Consider the following 19,985-nt stretch of genomic DNA (forward strand, 5'->3'; position numbering starts at 1 on the left):
AGGTGAGGGGAGTTCCTTACTGAGACCTAGACAACCAGGTGAGGGGAGTTCCTTACTGAGACCTAGACAACCAGGTGAGGGAGTTCCTTACTGAGACCTAGACAACCAGGTGAGGGGAGTTCCTTACTGAGACCTCGACAACCAGGTGAGGGGAGTTCCTTACTGATACCTAGACAACCAGGTGAGGGAGTTCCTTACTGAGACCTAGACAACCAGGTGAGGGGAGTTCCTTACTGAGACCTAGACAACCAGGTGAGGGAGTTCCTTACTGAGACCGAGACAACCAGGTGAGGGGAGTTCCTTACTGAGACCTAGACAACCAGGTGAGGGGAGTTCCTTACTGAGACCGAGACAACCAGGTGAGGGGAGTTCCTTACTAATTAGTGACCTTAATTCATCAACCATGTACTAGGGAGTACACTGGGCCCTCTGTGGAATGAGTTTGACACGTAGCCTAACATGTAACAAGTTCACCTAAATATATTAAATGTATTTCTGAAGGAGTGTTGTTCAAACCCGCACGGAAAATCAATTTATCCAGAAACGAACTCCTTACATAGGTCTTGTTAACGTTCTATGTTGAATGGGGTTATTCGTGGCACTATTTAACCATAAAAAGCAATGAACTCTTTTGTTGGATTCAAAGTTCCTCGGATCACAAGGTTGACGGTTTCCCCTCCGTTGCTTTTCTTCTGCTGACAGCCTGATTGACCCCAGTAGGTGTGTGACCAGGAACTCTCCACAGCTATATCCTACTGCACAAATCTCCCATCACTCTCTCCACAAAGCTAGAAATTGTGAAATGTCCAGCGATAGAGTGGAGAAACCTTTACCAGATATTCCTGAAGATGATGGTAGCAGAGATGACGAGAAGGGCTTTGGAAATGTTTTTGCTGAACTTGAATCCGTGGACTTGCCCCTGGGAACCACATTAAGGTACTTTCAATTTTATCCAAATGTGGATTAAAAAAAAACAAGGTTCAAACTATTGTAGAACAGATTCATTAGTCAAATGTGAGACATTTTCATCTATTCATAATAGATAATTGTGATTACAATCAATTAGTTTTATTCTCACCAGGAAACAATTATCTGTACAAATAGCTACGGTACTTTTTGTAATTCATTGAACAATGGAAGTGAAGTTTTAAAGGAAATGTAGCATGGACAGAATACGATTTCGTGATGATGTTCATCCTGTTACTATTAATATCAATTTATAAGTAGGGACTATTCATTCATAGATCCCCTCCTCTACTGATCGAAGGCCAGTTAACTGCACTTCCTAACCTCCTGCCCAATGTATGACCATATTAGAGATACATATTTCCCCCAGATCACACAGATCCACAAAGAATGAGAAAACAAATACAATTTTGAAAAACTCCCATATCTTTTGGGTGAAATACCACATTGTGGAATCACAGCAGCAAGATTTGTGACCTGTTGCCACGAGAAATGGGCAACCAGTGAAGAACAAACACCATTGTAAATACAACCCATATTTATGCTTATTTATTTTATCTTGTGTCCTTTAACTATTTGTACATTGTATATATATATATATATATATAATATGACATTTGTAATGTCTTTACTGTTTTGAAACTGTTGTATGTGTAATGTTTACTGTTCATTTTTGTTGTTTTTCACTTTATATATTCACTTTATATATTATCTACCTCACTTGCTTTGGCAATGTTAACACATGTTTCCCATGCCAATAAAGACCCTTGAATTGAATTGAATACATCAGATTTGACACTGATGTGTAGGTTATTAACATCTGCCTTTTGGCTGTCACTAAGACATCACACACCGGTAACGTTCCGCCCCCTACCGACCGACTCCGGTACTGACCCGTTTCCCCGCAGTGTCCCCGTCACCGCTGTGATGATCACCAGCAACATGGCGGACAGTGAATCCGTGGAGTGTATAACGGAGCACGAACGGATTTTGCAAGAAATTGAGAGCACCGACACCGCTTGCGTCGGTCCGACACTTCGGTACGGAAATGTGTATTTTAAAGAGAAAATGTGTATTTTTTATTGTCTTATCGTTGGTGGTCCAAGTAGAACGGTACACTGAAAGACCTTTTGTTTGTTAGCATCCAAATCCCAAGCTAGCTCAACGTCAGTGAGCTACATATCTTATATAGCCCAGGGTTTGTTTGCTATTGACCAGGGTTTAGTTGCTATGCTACAGTGACCAGGGTTTAGTTGCTATGCTACAGTGACCAGGGTTTAGTTGCTATGCTACAGTGACCAGGGTTTAGCTACAGTGACCAGGGTTTAGTTGATATGCTACAGTGACCAGGGTTTAGCTTATGCTACAGTGACCAGGGTTTATGCTACAGTGACCAGGGTTTAGCTGCTATGCTACAGTGACCAGGGTTTAGCTGCTATGCTACAGTGACCAGGGTTTAGTTGCTATGCTACAGTGAGCAGGGTTTAGTTGCTATGCTGCAGTGACCAGGGTTTAGTTGCTATGCTACAGTGACCAGGGTTTAGTTGCTATGCTACAGTGACCAGGGTTTAGCTGCTATGCTACAGTGACCAGGGTTTAGTTGCTATGCTACAGTGACCAGGGTTTAGCTGCTATGCTACAGTGACCAGGGTTTAGCTGCTATGCTACAGTGACCAGGGTTTAGCTGCTATGCTACAGTGAGCAGGGTTTAGCTGCTATGCTACAGTGACCAGGGTTTAGCTGCTATGCTACAGTGAGCAGGGTTTAGCTGCTATGCTACAGTGAGCAGGGTTTAGCTGCTATGCTACAGTGAGCAGGGTTTAGCTGCTATGCTACAGTGACCAGGGTGAGCTAGTTTTAGACCAAACCCCGGTGTTTACACGTCAAAACATCGTGTTCATATGTCATGTGTTGTAACGTTTTATATGATGGTTGTAATGTCAGGGAGGGTGACATGTCACAACTCTACATAGCAATAGATGGGTGTGGCTCGTTATGCCCAAGGTTGTTGGCCAGCTAGCAGGTTAGCTAGTTGTATTAGCAGGGTAGCTAGTTGCATTAGCAGGCTAGCTAGTTGCATTGACAGGTTAGCTAGCTAGTTGCATTAGCAGGTTAGCTAGTTGCATTAGCAGGTTAGCTAGTTGCATTAGCAGGTTAGCTAGCTAGTTGTATTAGCAGGGTCGCTAGCTAGTTGGCAAGCTAGCAGGTTAGCTAGTTGCATTAGCAGGTTAGCTAGTTGCATTAGCAGGTTAGCTAGCTAGTTGCATTAGCAGGTTAGCTAGCTAGTTGCATTAGCAGGTTAGCTAGTTGCATTAGCAGGTTAGCTAGCTAGTTGCATTAGCAGGTTAGCTAGCTAGTTGCATTAGCAGGTTAGCTAGTTGCATTAGCAGGTTAGCTAGCTAGTTGCATTAGCAGGTTAGCTAGCTAGTTGCATTAGCAGGCCACTAACTAGCTTCATTTGATAATACTGAGTCTTGTTTATATCGATGTGATCTTAAAACGTTGCTGTATAGTTAGCTTGGTAAGTAGCTATCAAACAAACTGGGGCACGTATTAATCACATAACTAACCTTACAGCCGCAGCTAAATGTATCATTAAGTAGCTAGTTAACGTTACATCCATAGCAATATGTATCATTAACTAATTAGCTAGCTAGTTAACATTACAGCATAGTTATATTTATCCTTAGCTAAGTAGCTAGCTAGCTAACGTTTCATCCATAGCAATATTCATCATTAGCTATGTAGCTAGCCAACGTTAGCTTGCAATCCATAATGCAATCAAGTCATCGGCTAAGCTGTCTATTCAGTAGTAAATTATCTTAATATAGTTTTTGATGTGGAGTATTGTAGCATGGGGTGGATTTGAATGAATGACACCACTCCAGCCCCCCATCCCCTCCAGAACTGAAATAAAGCCTGCCAGCAGCACACCAGCCAGAGGGGGAAGTGGTGTGGCCCTGTTATAGACCAATAATGGACTAAAGTCGCCTAACTTTACTCCATATAGTCCGAGGACCTGAGATGTTCTGTTTTAAGGGATAATTGGTTCTGGAAGCCAAATACTCCCATCTAAAGGTGAATTGATTCTCATATTGTGGTATTGTTCTAGAAACATAAATTCCTCTACTTTCATATCACAAAATAATTTCACAAACTGGTTCTAACACAGTTACAGTCTACAGTATTTGTCAGTGATGACACATTTGTGAGGTCTGTGTCTTCCGTGAAGCAGATAGCTAATTAGCACAGGTTGTCGACTCTGTCTTCCATCTGTTTTCTGTAAGCACGCGCTCTAACATGGAGACATGACTGTGTGGGAACACTAACCCTAAAAAGGTGTTTATGAATTTCACCTTTCTTTAAATGATTATTATTTATTGGAGATATGGATGGTCCTTATGCTTCCAAAACCGTACTGCGAGTCATACGTTTAGACTGAGAGTCAGGGCTCTTTGCAAAACTCCCCGTACAGAAAACTCTTATGTAATGGAACTGAGACCCATGATCAAGGGCTTGGCCTGTTATGGCCTAACATGCCTGTTATGGCCTGGGGCCACTTATCTATCTACTCTGTCATTGTTGCTCTGTCAAAACTATGACAGGTATGTTTCCTTGTTCAGCCAGTTTCAGCCTGGATATTGTATTGTCTCTGAGGTATAGAGGTTAGGCTACTTCCTAGTTGCGTGTCAGTTTACTGTTAACACCTGTCATAATACATTATTTAGACTGGGTTCATCATAGCATTGGGAGCTTAACATTCCAGCTGTAGACCTGCACTGTGCAATACATTGAGTTTGCCAGACAGTCATTTCACTGTACTTGTTCATGTGACATTAAAACGGGAAACATTGCAGTAGTGCCTGAAAGTGGGTTAATGATTTTCAGTTCAAAGGGCAAACAAGGTGTGTTAATATCGTTAGGCAGTTAACCTTCAGTCTTCCTCTTATTGAAGTGTGTGTGTTGTGTCCAGTGCTGACAACATCAAGGCTCATTGTTTAGTCCATCCTGCCTGTCGTCTGTTTGAATCGGTCAGTCGTCCTTTGGTTATCAGACTTCCTCAGCCCATCCTGATCTGCTTTCCAAATGACCCCCTATGCAGTGCACTAAGACCCATAGGGCTCTGGTCTAAAGTAGTGCACAATGTAGGGAATAGGCTCTGGTCTAAAGTAGTGCACTATGTAGGGAATAGGGATCTGGTCTAAAGTAGTGCACTTTGTAGGGAATAGGGCTCTGGTTTAAAGTAGTGCACTATATAGGGAACTAAATAGTGCAATTAGGGGGGCTCTGGACTAAAGTGGCGCTTGGGAATAGGGCTCTGGTCTAAAGTAGTGCATGCAGGATGGGCTCTGGGGCTGGACTGTGAGGGCTCGCTGGCTGGAGGGCTGGAGGCTGGAATGGCTCTGTTCTAAAGTAGGCTGGGGGCTGGTCTGTGACCTATGTAGGGAATAGGCTCTAAAGGGGGAATGGACTGTGGTGCAGGAATAGGGCTCTGGGGTGGGGGCTGGAACTGTGGTGCTGGCAGGCCTGGGTGGGGGCTGGACTGCTGGCGCAGGCAGGGTGGGTGGGGGCTGGACTGTGACCTGGCTGGAGGGCTGGAGGCTGGGATGGACTGTGGTGCAGGCAGGGTGGGTGGGTGGGGGCTGGACTGTGGTGCTGGCAGGGTGGGTGGGGGCTGGACTGTGGTGCAGGCAGGGTGGGTGGGGGCTGGACTGTGGCGCAGGCAGGGTGGGTGGGGGGCTGGACTGTGACGCTGGCAGGGTGGGTGGGGGCTGGACTGTGGCGCAGGCAGGGTGGGTGGGGGCTGGACAATGGCGCAGGCAGGAGGACTGGGGGCTGGACAATGGCGCAGGGTGGCATAGACATGAAAACCAATAAATGGTGATGTCATCCATTTGTTCCAATGGAAAACCCCCGATGGCGCATGAAGCTGGAAGTATTTGAATTTGAAGCGCGCCATGTTGCTGAATGTGGCCGAACAGCACCAAAACATCGCTAAGGATCATGGTAGATGTCGTTGTTTTCATCCTGCCTGAGAGAGCCAACCGGGAGCCTCCTCGTAGCCTGCCGGTCTGTCTCACCACGTGGTCCTGTGTGAAGGCAACTGTCAGAATGGATCACTATTTAAATAGATATGTAGCAGTTAGAATGAATCACTTTTTAAATAGATATGTAGTAGTTAGAATGGATCACTAGTTAAATAGATATGTAGCAGTTAGAATGGATCACTGTTTAAATAGATATGTAGCAGTTAGAATGGATCACTGTTTAATAGATATAGATATGTAGTAGTTAGAATGGATCACTGTTTAAATAGATATGTAGCAGTCAGAATGTATCACTATTTAAATAGATATGTAGCAGTTAGAATGGATCACTGTTTAAATAGATATGTAGCAGTCAGAATGGATCACTATTTAAATAGATATGTAGTAGTTAGAATGGATCACTGTTTAAATAGATATGTAGCAGTTAGAATGGATCACTGTTTAAATAGATATGTAGCAGTCAGAATGTATCACTATTTAAATAGATATGTAGCAGTTAGAATGGATCACTGTTTAAATAGATATGTAGCAGTTAGAATGGATCACTGTTTAAATAGATATGTAGCAGTCAGAATGGATCACTATTTAAATAGATATGTAGCAGTCAGAATGGATCACTGTTTAAATAGATATGTAGCAGTTAGAATGGATCACTATTTAAATAGATATGTAGCAGTTAGAATGGATCACTGTTTAAATAGATATGTAGCAGTTAGAATGGATCACTGTTTAAATAGATATGTAGCAGTTAGAATGGATCACTGTTTAAATAGATATGTAGCAGTCAGAACTGTTTAAATAGATCACTGTTTAAATAGATATGTAGCAGTCAGAATGGATCACTATTTAAATAGATATGTAGCAGTTAGAATGGATCACTGTTTAAATAGATATGTAGCAGTTAGAATGGATCACTGTTTAAATAGATATGTAGCAGTTAGAATGGATCACTGTTTAAATAGATATGTTGCAGTTAGAATGGATCACTATTTAAATAGATATGTAGCAGTTAGAATGGATCACTGTTTAAATATCTATTTGTAGCCAACTTTAAAATAGTCGATCATGGGGATGGAACTTGATCACAATAAACACATTTTAGTCATTGTATTATTTTGGGTTGTTCTGGCGGTTTTGTAATTTGCATAGGCTGTCTAGGGCCGACCGGTGTGTGTTTGTAGAGGACGATTACAGGCCTTTGCATTTTAATGGTCCCATTAGCACCATCAGATTGTGTCACATGCTTGGTAAACAACAGGTGTAGACCTGCAGTGAAATGCTGACTGACTGGCCGTTGCCAACAATGCAGAGAGAAAGACCAGAGAGAAATAATAGGAATGTTTTATAATAAAAGTTTTTATTTCACCTTTATTTAACCAGGTGGGCCAGTTGAGAACAGGTTCTCATTTACAACTGTGACCTGGCCAAGATAAAGCAAAGCAGTTAGACACATACAACGACACAGAGTTACACATGGAATAAAACAAACATACAGTCAATAATACAGTATAAACAAGTCTATATACAATGTGAGCAAATGAGGTGAGAAGGGAGGTAAAGGCAAAAAAAAGGCCATGGTGGCAAAGTAAATACAATATAGCAAGTAAAACACTGGAATGGTAGTTTTGCAATGGAAGAATGTGCAAAGTAGAAATAAAAATAATGGGGTGCAAAGGAGCAAAATAAATAAATAAATAAAATAAATACAGTAGGTAGTTGTTTGGGCTAAATTATAGGTGGGCTATGTACAGGTGCAGTAATCTGTGAGCTGCTCTGACAGCTGGTGCTTAAAGCTAGGAAATAAGTGTTTCCAGTTTCAGAGATTTTTGTAGTTCGTTCCAGTCATTGGCAGCAGAGAACTGGAAGGAGAGGTGGCCAAGAAAGAATTGGTTTTGGGGTGACTAGAGAGAGAGAGATATACCTGCTGGAGCGTGTGCTACAGGTGGGAGATGCTATGGTGACCAGTGAGCTGAGATAAGGGGGCACTTTACCTAGCAGGGTCTTGTAGATGACCTGGAGCCAGTGGGTTTGGCGACGAGTATGAAGCGAGGGCCAGCCAACGAGAGCATACAGGTCGCAGTGGTAGGTAGTATATGAGGCTTTGGTGACAAAACGGATTGCACTGTGATAGACTGCATCCAATTTGTTGAGTAGGGTATAGGAGGCTATTTTGTAAATGACATTGCCGAAGTCGAGGATTGGTAGGATGGTCAGTTTTACAAGGGTATGTTTGGCAGCATGAGTGAAGGATGCTTTGTTGCGAAATAGGAAGCCAATTCTAGATTTAACCTTGGATTGGAGATGTTTGATGTGGGTCTGGAAGGAGAGTTTACAGTATAACCAGACACCTAGGTATTTGTAGTTGTCCACGTATTCTAAGTCAGAGCCGTCCAGAGTAGTGATGTTGGACAGGCGGGTAGGTGCAGGCATTGATTTCGGTGGAAGAGCATGCATTTAGTTTTACTTGTATTTAAGAGAAATTGGAGGCCACGGAAGGAGAGTTGTATGGCATTGAAGCTTGCCTGGAGGGTTGTTAACACAGTGTCCAAAGAAGGGCCAGAAGTATACAGAATGGTGTCGTCTGCGTAGAGGTGGATCAGAGACTCACCAGCAGCAAGAGCGACCTCATTGATGTATACAGAGAAGAGAGTCGGTCCAAGAATTGAACCCTGTGGCACCCCCATAGAGACTGGCAGAGGTCCGGACAGCAGACCCTCCGATTTGACACACTGAACTCTATCAGAGAAGTAGTTGGTGAACCAGGCAATCATTTGAGAAACCAAGGCTGTCGAGTCTGCCGATGAGGATGTGGTGATTGACAGAGTCGAAAGCCTTGGCCAGATCAATGAATACGGCTGCAGAGTAATGTTTCTAATCGATGGCGGTTAAGATATCGTTTAGGACCTTGAGCGTGGCTGAGGTGCACCCATGACCAGCTCTGAAACCAGATTGCATAGCAGAGAAGTTATGGTGAGATTCGAAATGGTCGGTAATCTGTTTGTTGACTTGGCTTTCGAAGACCTTAGAAAGGCAGGGTAGGATAGATATAGGTCTGTAGCAGTTTGGGTCAAGAGTGTTCCCCCCCTTTGAAGAGGGGGATGACCGTAGCTGCTTTCCAATCTTTGGGAATCTCAGACGACACGAAAGAGAGGTTGAACAGGCTAGTAATAGGGGTGGCAACAATTTCGGCAGATAATTTTAGAAAGAAAGGGTCCAGATTGTCTAGCCCGGCTGATTTGTAGGGGTCCAGATTTTGCAGCTCTTTCAGAACATCAGCTGAATGGATTTGGGAGAAGGAGAAATGGGGAAGGCTTGGGCGAGTTACTGTTGGGGGTGCAGTGCTGTTGACCGGGGTAGGAGTAGCCAGGTGGAAAGCATGGCCAGCCGTAGAAAAATGCTTATTGAAATTCTCAATTATGGTTGATTTATCAGTGGTGACAGTGTTTCCTATCTTCAGTGCAGTGGGCAGCTGGGAGGAGGTGTTCTTATTCTCCATGGACTTTACAGTGTCCCAGAACTTTTTTGAGTTAGTTTTGCAGGAAGCAGATTTCTGCTTGAAAAAGCTAGCCTTGGCTTTTCTAACTGCCTCTGTATAATGGTTTCTAGCTTCCCTGAACAGCTGCATATCACGGGGGCTGTTCGATGCTAATGCAGAACGCCATAGGATGTTTTTGTGTTGGTTAAGGGCTGTCAGGTCTGGGGAGACAGACAGACAGACAGACAGACAGACAGACAGACAGACAGACAGACAGACAGACAGACAGACAGACAGACAGACAGACAGACAGACAGACAGACAGACAGACAGACAGCAGCCATGGGGGGCTGGGGTTAGTGAAACAGACAGACAGACAGACAGACAGACAGACAGACAGACAGACAGACAGACAGACAGACAGACAGACAGACAGACAGACAGACAGACAGACAGACAGACAGACAGACAGACAGACACAGCCATGGGGGCAGACAGACAGACAGACAGACAGACAGACAGACAGACAGACAGACAGACAGACAGACAGACAGACAGACAGACAGACAGACAGACAGACAGACAGACAGACAGACAGACAGACAGACAGACAGACAGACAGCAGCCATGCCCTACCACATCTGAGACTAAATCACATTTTGGAGTGAAATAATGTTTCACTTGGTTTGGTGTAGGGTATATCTGTATTGATTTGTCTATATGAGAACGGACAGTGCACCAATCCCCAAAGATGTGATTATGCCCAACCATGTAACCACGGGTGGGAAAACGGCGTCCATAGTACAAAATAAGTCACACAACTTTTATTTATTTTTAAGTGAAGCCAATACCGTTTCAATTCGTGTTTTTTGAAAAATAATAACGACAGATCTGTGGTGGATAAAGTCTTTAATTTGAGGGAATTATGTGACACAAAATAAAGCCTGTTCACTGCATGTCACTGGAAGTCAGTTCTTCAGGGACCATTTCCTAGTGGAGCGAGTCACATGTCTCTGGGAATCAACATCGATGCAGGAGAATGACCATTTCCTAGTGGAGCGAGTCACATGTCTCTGGGAATCAACATCGATGCAGGAGAATGACCATTTCACATGTCTCTGAATCAACATCGATGCAGGAGAATGACCATTTCACATGTCTCTGGGAATCAACATCGATGCAGGAGAATGACCATTTCACATGTCTCTGGGAATCAACATCGATGCAGGAGAATGACCATTTCCTAGTGGAGCGAGTCACATGTCTCTGGGAATCAACATCAGGACATCGATGCAGGAGAATGACCATTTCTTAGTGGAGCGAGTCACATGTCTCTGGGAATCAACATCGATGCAGGAGAATGACCATTTCTAGTGGATGAGTCACATGTCTCTGGGAATCAACATCGATGCAGGAGAATGACCATTTCCTAGTGGAAGTCACATGTCTCTGAATCAACATCGATGCAGGAGAATGACCATTTTAGTGGAGCGAGTCACATGTCTCTGGGAATCAACATCGATGCAGGAGAATGACCATTTCACTAGTGGAGGGTCACATGTCTCTGAATCAACATCGATGCAGGAGAATGACCATTTCTTAGTGGAGCGAGTCACATGTCTCTGGGAATCAACATCGATGCAGGAGAATGACCATTTCCTAGTGGAGCGAGTCACATGTCTCTGGGAATCAACATCGATGCAGGAGAATGACCATTTCCTAGTGGAGCGAGTCACATGTCTCTGAATCAACATCGATGCAGGAGAATGACCATTTCTAGTGGAGAAGTCACATGTCTCTGGGAATCAGGACATCGATGCAGGAGAATGACCATTTCCTAGTGGAGCGAGTCACATGTCTCTGAATCAACATCGATGCAGGAGAATGACCATTTCCTAGTGAGTCACATGTCTCTGAATCAACATCGATGCAGGAGAATGACCATTTCCTAGTGGAGCGAGTCACATGTCTCTGGGAATCAACATCGATGCAGGAGAATGACCATTTCCTAGTGGAGCGAGTCACATGTCTCTGGGAATCAACATCGATGCAGGAGAATGACCATTTCCTAGTGGAGCGAGTCACATGTCTCTGAATCAACATCGATGCAGGAGAATGACCATTTCCTAGTGGAGAGAGTCACATGTCTCTGGGAATCAACATCGATGCAGGAGAATGACCATTTCCTAGTGGAGCGAGTCACATGTCTCTGAATCAACATCGATGCAGGAGAATGACCATTTCCTAGTGGAGCGAGTCACATGTCTCTGAATCAACATCGATGCAGGAGAATGACCATTTCCTAGTGGAGCGAGTCACATGTCTCTGGGAATCAACATCGATGCAGGAGAATGACCATTTCCTAGTGGAGAGAGTCACATGTCTCTGGGAATCAACATCAGGACATCGATGCAGGAGAATGACCATTTCCTAGTGGAACGAGTCACATGTCTCTGAATCAACATCGATGCAGGAGAATGACCATTTCCTAGTGGAGCGAGTCACATGTCTCTGAATCAACATCGATGCAGGAGAATGACCATTTCCTAGTGGAGCGAGTCACATGTCTCTGAATCAACATCGATGCAGGAGAATGACCATTTCCTAGTGGAGCGAGTCACATGTCTCTGGGAATCAACATCGATGCAGGAGAATGACCATTTCCTAGTGGAGCGAGTCACATGTCTCTGGGAATCAACATCGATGCAGGAGAATGACCATTTCCTAGTGGAGCGAGTCACATGTCTCTGAATCAACATCGATGCAGGAGAATGACCATTTCCTAGTGGAGAGAGTCACATGTCTCTGAATCAACATCGATGCAGGAGAATGACCATTTCCTAGTGGAGAGAGTCACATGTCTCTGAATCAACATCGATGCAGGAGAATGACCATTTCTAGTGAGTCACATGTCTCTGAATCAACATCGATGCAGGAGAATGACCATTTCCTAGTGGAGCGAGTCACATGTCTCTGGGAATCAACATCGATGCAGGAGAATGACCATTTCCTAGTGGAGAGAGTCACATGTCTCTGGGAATCAACATCGATGCAGGAGAATGACCATTTCCTAGTGGAGAGAGTCACATGTCTCTGAATCAACATCGATGCAGGAGAATGACCATTTCCTAGTGGAGCGAGTCACATGTCTCTGGGAATCAACATCGATGCAGGAGAATGACCATTTCCTAGTGGAGAGAGTCACATGTCTCTGAATCAACATCGATGCAGGAGAATGACCATTTCCTAGTGGAGCGAGTCACATGTCTCTGGGAATCAACATCGATGCAGGAGAATGACCATTTCCTAGTGGAGCGAGTCACATGTCTCTGGGAATCAACATCGATGCAGGAGAATGACCATTTCCTAGTGGAGCGAGTCACATGTCTCTGAATCAACATCGATGCAGGAGAATGACCATTTCCTAGTGGAGAGAGTCACATGTCTCTGGAAATCAACATCAGGACATCGATGCAGGAGAATGACCATTTCCTAGTGGAGCGAGTCACATGTCTCTGGGAATCAACATCGATGCAGGAGAATGACCATTTCCTAGTGGAGAGAGTCACATGTCTCTGAATCAACATCGATGCAGGAGAATGACCATTTCCTAGTGGAGCGAGTCACATGTCTCTGGGAATCAACATCGATGCAGGAGAATGACCATTTCCTAGTGGAGCGAGTCACATGTCTCTGGGAATCAACATCGATGCAGGAGAATGACCATTTCCTAGTGGAGAGAGTCACATGTCTCTGGGAATCAACATCAGGACATCGATGCAGGAGAATGACCATTTCCTAGTGGAGCGAGTCACATGTCTCTGAATCAACATCGATGCAGGAGAATGACCATTTCCTAGTGGAGCGAGTCACATGTCTCTGGGAATCAACATCGATGCAGGAGAATGACCATTTCCTAGTGGAGAGAGTCACATGTCTCTGGGAATCAACATCGATGCAGGAGAATGACCATTTCCTAGTGGAGAGAGTCACATGTCTCTGAATCAACATCGATGCAGGAGAATGACCATTTCCTAGTGGAGCGAGTCACATGTCTCTGGGAATCAACATCGATGCAGGAGAATGACCATTTCCTAGTGGAGAGAGTCACATGTCTCTGAATCAACATCGATGCAGGAGAATGACCATTTCCTAGTGGAGCGAGTCACATGTCTCTGGGAATCAACATCGATGCAGGAGAATGACCATTTCCTAGTGGAGAGAGTCACATGTCTCTGGGAATCAACATCGATGCAGGAGAATGACCATTTCCTAGTGGAGAGAGTCACATGTCTCTGGGAATCAACATCAGGACATCGATGCAGGAGAATGACCATTTCCTAGTGGAGCGAGTCACATGTCTCTGAATCAACATCGATGCAGGAGAATGACCATTTCCTAGTGGAGCGAGTCACATGTCTCTGGGAATCAACATCAGGACATCGATGCAGGATTCTGGAGCCTAATTTATAAAACCCATTTAGTTTGTCGATAACTTGGACAGACTGTTGCTAGTGGCGTCACGCTCTGTCACAACGGTCCTTGTTCACAAATCACAGTTGGCGAGCAGTCAGGAGCCAAGGCTATATCTGGGTCAGTCAGTGCAGGGCGCTCCACCGGTCTACATTTACATTCTATTAGTTATTCCCTGGTTCTGGATGGCAGGGCGCTCCACCGGTCTACATTTACATTCTATTAGTTATTCCCTGGTTCTGGATGGCAGGGCGCTCCACCCGTCTACATTTACATTCTATTAGTTATTCCCTGGTTCTGGATGGCAGTGACCGAGCGGTTGGTTTGTCTCGTTGTCGTGCCCAGCCAGTGTCCAGGGGTGTGGAGGGGTTCAGCACAATGGTGCCAGGCTGGGTGTTCTGTGGCTCACCCTCTTCAATCCGCAGGCCAGAGGAAGCCTGAGTTCATTCCCCTCTCCCCCATAATGCTCTAGCTCTTCCCTCAGCCCCACAGGAAGCACCTGCAGCCTGTCTCTCTCTCTCTCTCTCTCTCTCTCTCTCTCTCTCTCTCTCTCTCTCTCTCTCTCTCTCTCTCTCTCTCTCTCTCTCTCTAACCGCCTCAGCCAGTCAGGATATCACTGCATGACAGAGGGGGCCCGGGAGGCCCTCCAACGTTTGAAAGATGGACAGTTTTCCGAGGCCGTTTTTGGAGGCTGAAACGAGCTGTCGTCCTCCTGCATTATGACCCGGAGGAAAACATCTGTCCCCATCGAGCGTTTTATCACCGCCACACGTTCACTGTTTTGTTTCAGCCTCGTGTTGATTAGTGAGAATAAATATAGAAGGTGGTAATAATGAGGTTAAGCTGCTCTTGGACAAGGTCATAGGGAAGTAGCATGGTCAGGTCACGCTGTTCTGTGTAAAGAGCAACGAATCAGCACTTCTCTATCAGCAGGGTCCTAGAAGGTCTGTTGTGGACGAATCAGCACTTCTCTATCAGCAGGGTCCTAGAAGGTCTGTTGTGGACGAATCAGCACTTCTCTATCAGCAGGGTCCTAGAAGGTCTGTTGTGGACAAATCAGCACTTCTCTATCAGCAGGGTCCTAGAAGGTCTGTTGTGGACGAATCAGCACTTCTCTATCAGCAGGGTCCTAGAAGGTCTGTTGTGGACGAATCAGCACTTCTCTATCAGCAGGGTCCTAGAAGGTCTGTTGTGGACGAATCAGCACTTCTCTATCAGCAGGGTCCTAGAAGGTCTGTTGTGGACGAATCAGCACTTCTCTATCAGCAGGGTCCTAGAAGGTCGGTTGTGGAGAACACAGAACGCAACCACACAATACAGACATTAAAACGCAATTCAACAATATTCACACATGTATTGAACTGAGTAGGACATCAACTAAATTTATTGAACTCAGTAGGACATCAACTAAATGTATTGAACTGAGTAGGACATCAACTAAATGTATTGAACTGAGTAGGACATCAACTAAATGTATTGAACTGAGTAGGACATCAACTAAATGTATTGAACTCAGTAGGAAATCAACTAAATGTATTGAACTGAGTAGGACATCAACTACATGTATTGAACTCAGTAGGAAATCAACTAAATGTATTGAACTGAGTAGGACATCAACTAAATGTATTGAACTCAGTAGGAAATCAACTAAATGTATTGAACTGAGTATCAACTAAATGTATTGAACTGAGTAGGACATCAACTAAATGTATTGAACTCAGTAGGAAATCAACTAAATGTATTGAACTGAGTAGGACATCAACTACATGTATTGAACTCAGTAGGAAATCAACTAAATGTATTGAACTGAGTAGGACATCAACTAAATGTATTGAACTCAGTAGGAAATCAACTAAATGTATTGAACTGAGTATCAACTAAATGTATTGAACTGAGTAGGACATCAACTAAATGTATTGCATTTAGTATCAACTAAATGTATTGAACTGAGTAGGACATCAACTAAATGTATTGCATTTAGTATCAACTAAATGTATTGAACTGAGTAGGACATCAACTAAATGTATTGCATTTAGTATCAACTAAATGTATTGAACTGAGTAGGACATCAACTAAATGTATTGCATTTAGTATCAACTAAATGTATTGAACTCAGTAGGACATCAACTAAATGTATTGAACTCAGTAGGAAATCAACTAAATGTATTGAACTGAGTAGGACATCAACTAAATGTATTGAACTCAGTAGAATCAACTAAATGTATTGAACTAAATGTATTGAACTGAGTAGGACATCAACTAAATGTATTGCATTTAGTATCAACTAAATGTATTGAACTCAGTAGGACATCAACTAAATGTATTGAACTCAGTAGGAAATCAACTAAATGTATTGAACTGAGTATCAACTAAATGTATTGAACTGAGTAGGACATCAACTAAATGTATTGCATTTAGTATCAACTAAATGTATTGAACTGAGTAGGACATCAACTAAATGTATTGAACTCAGTAGGAAATCAACTAAATGTATTGAACTGAGTATCAACTAAATGTATTGAACTGAGTAGGACATCAACTAAATGTATTGCATTTAGTATCAACTAAATGTATTGCATTAAGTATCAACTAAATGTATTGAACTGAGTAGGACATCAACTAAATGTATTGCATTTAGTATCAACTAAATGTATTGAACTGAGTAGGACATCAACTAAATGTATTGAACTGAGTAGGACATCAACTAAATGTATTGAACTGAGTATCAACTAAATGTATTGAACTCAGTAGGACATCAACTAAATGTATTGAACTCAGTAGGACATCAACTAAATGTATTGAACTGAGTAGGACATCAACTAAATGTATTGAACTGAGTAGGACATCAACTAAATGTATTGAACTCAGTAGGACATCAACTAAATGTATTGAACTGAGTAGGACATCAACTAAATGTATTGAACTCAGTAGGACATCAACTAAATGTATTGAACTCAGTAGGACATCAACTAAATGTATTGAACTGAGTAGGACATCAACTAAATGTATTGAACTCAGTAGGACATCAACTAAATGTATTGAACTCAGTAGGACATCAACTAAATGTATTGAACTGAGTAGGACATCAACTAAATGTATTGAACTCAGTAGGACATCAACTAAATGTATTGAACTCAGTAGGACATCAACTAAATGTATTGAATTGAGTAGGACATCAACTAAATGTATTGAACTCAGTAGGACATCAACTAAATGTATTGAACTCAGTAGGACATCAACTAAATGTATTGAACTCAGTAGGACATCAACTAAATGTATTGTGGAACATTTTATAATTTGACCAAGTTAATCAATACCACATGACCAAAATGCATCAGTGATTTGTATTTTCCTACAACTTTTGGAAACAGGAATGTGTGATGATACTAATGATAGCCTGGCTGAGTGATATCATGGTTATTTGCATCAATCCGGTGGCCATTTGTTTTGCGAACTCATCAATCACGTGAGCGCTACAGAAACACAGCTCACCAAACGGTCTCTGGCTGCTGCGCACTTCGGTTCAAGGGTAATTACAAAATGTACATTTCTTAAAAAGTAAATTATTCCAGACCTCAGACATCTCCTGTTGTGGGTTGTTTTAAGACTTGGAAGAGCCAATTCTGTTTAAATAAATAATAATTAAAGTGTGATGTTGAAAGCGAAAACCCTGAAAGAAAGCAAAGAGGGGAAAATGTAAACGGACAAATCAACAGATTTTCTAGGCGCCTTATCAGTGATCTCTTTAGTTATTTCACAAACACGTGAGCTCTGGCTGTTGGACCACACCCTGTGTTCATCTTCATTTCCTTCCCAAGCATCACTGGGTTTACCACAGCAGTGGTTTCATGTTCTCTCCTACTTTCTAACGCAGGAGATGTGAGGGGCATTCTGGGGAACGAGATGATAAACTGGACAAATTGTGATCTGTGGGGGTGTGCTAAAGGGATCTGCATGGTTATTACCATATTCACATATCCAAACAAACGTTTTTAATATTCAAATACTTGTGAGACTATTTTAAAACACAGGCTTTTTCTAAATGGAAAACAAATATAATCCAAGTGACATTGTGGCATAGAAGGACATTTAAAATGCTTCATTTATAAAACGTCTAACTTTTCAATGTGCTTTTTACTACATGAGTCCGGGAGACTTCATGTGGAACTTAGCTTGTTGTTTATTGGCCAATCGAACAGAGGCTCAATGTGTAACATGTGGACTGAGGGTTACGTAATGAAATGCTAAATTACCCAATGAAGTTGGTGAAATGAGGAGTAGGTGACAAGGAGCCCCCAAAGGGGAGGTTGTATCTGAATGGGGTTGTAGGTGACAAGGAGCCCCCAAAGGGGAGGTTGTTGTATCTGAATGGGGTTCTAGGTGACAAGGAGCCCCCAACAGGGAGGCTGTTGTATCTGAATGGGGTTTTAGGTGACAAGGAGCCCCCAAAGGGGAGGTTGTATCTGAATGGGGTTGTAGGTGACAAGGAGCCCCCAACAGGGAGGCTGTTGTATCTGAATGGGGTTGGATGTGACAAGGAACCCCCAACAGGGAGGTTGTTGTATCTGAATGGGGTTGGAGGTGACAAGGAACCCCCAACAGGGAGGTTGTTGTATCTGAATGGGGTTGGAGGTGACAAGGAACCTCTAACAGGGAGGTTGTTGTATCTGAATGGGGTTGGAGGTGACAAGGAGCCCCCAAAGGGGAGGCTGTTGTATCTGAATGGGGTTGTAGGTGACAAGGAGCCCCCAACAGGGAGGTTGTTGTATCTGAATGGGGTTTTAGGTGACAAGGAGCCACCAACAGGGAGGTTGTTGTATCTGAATGGGGTTGGAGGTGACGAGGAGCCCCCAACAGGGAGGCTGTTGTATCTGAATGGGGTTGGAGGTGACAAGGAGCCACTAATGGGGAGGTTGTTGTATCTGAATGGGGTTGGAGGTGACAAGGAGCCACCAACAGGGAGGTTGTTGTATCTGAATGGGGTTGGAGGTGACAAGGAGCCCCCAACAGGGAGGCTGTTGTATCTGAATGGGGTTTTAGGTGACAAGGAGCCACCAACAGGGAGGTTGTTGTATCTGAATGGGGTTTTAGGTGACAAGGAGCCACCAACAGGGAGGTTGTTGTATCTGAATGGGGTTTTAGGTGACAAGGAGCCACCAACAGGGAGGCTCTTGTATCTGAATGGGGTTGGAGGTGACAAGGAGCCACTAACGGGGAGGTTGTTGTATCTGAATGGGGTTGGAGATGACGAGGAGCCCCCAACGGGGAGGTTGTTGTATCTGAATGGGGTTGGAGGTGACGAGGAGCCCCCAACAGGGAGGCTCTTGTATCTGAATGGGGTTGTAGGTGACAAGGAGACACCAACAGGGAGGTTGTTGTATCTGAATGGCTAGCTTTGTAGGTTAGCAGTAAAACCTTGAAATCAGCCCTTGCCTTGACAGGAAGCCAGTATAGGGAGGCTAACACTGGAGTAACATGCTCACATTGTTTGGTTCTAGTCAGGATTCTAGCAGCCGTATTTAGCACAAACTGAAGTTTATTTAGTAGCTGGAAAGTAGAGCATTGCAGTAGTCTACCTAGAAGTGACAAAGGCATGGATAACACCAGTTAAGGCCCTGTTGTTCAGGCCACATGGTGCTATCTCAACTCTAGTCTAATGTAGGGTGAGGTAGCCTAGGCCTATATTACAGAGAGATAACACCATGTGGTGGTGGCGGTGGTGGTCGTAGGTGGTCTCATAGGGTCTTCTATCCCACATGATGTCCGAGAGGAGAAAACGTCTCGTTGCTATAACAACTGTTGTTGTTGTAATGTGCTCTTCTATCCCACATGATGTCCGAGAGGAGAAAACGTCTCGTTGCTATAACAACTGTTGTTGTTGTAATGTGCTCTTCTATCCCACATGATGTCCGAGAGGAGAAAACGTCTCGTTGCTATAACAACTGTTGTTGTTGTAATGTGCTCTTCTATCCCACATGATGTCCGAGAGGAGAAAACGTCTCGTTGCTATAACAACTGTTGTT

At 43.6% G+C, this 19,985-nt stretch overlaps 1 protein-coding gene across 3 annotated transcripts in view; it reads left to right on the forward strand.

Moving 5' to 3' along the window:
• Positions 1 to 709: 709 nt before the first annotated feature.
• Positions 710 to 19,985, forward strand: part of exoc6 (exocyst complex component 6) — a gene marked incomplete at its 3' end in the record, with an annotated part of 63,676 nt that continues 44,400 nt past the window's right edge. For 2 of the 3 annotated variants that reach the window (XM_046339293.1, XM_046339294.1), the window contains 1 exon segment: positions 710 to 936. In XM_046339293.1, coding sequence (XP_046195249.1) covers positions 803 to 936 — 134 coding nt within the window. 3 annotated transcript variants of the gene reach the window in all.

The sequence above is a fragment of the Oncorhynchus gorbuscha genome, unplaced genomic scaffold (genome assembly GCF_021184085.1).
Source record: "Oncorhynchus gorbuscha isolate QuinsamMale2020 ecotype Even-year unplaced genomic scaffold, OgorEven_v1.0 Un_scaffold_2621, whole genome shotgun sequence".
In the NCBI taxonomy this organism is placed as follows: Eukaryota; Metazoa; Chordata; class Actinopteri; order Salmoniformes; family Salmonidae; genus Oncorhynchus; species Oncorhynchus gorbuscha.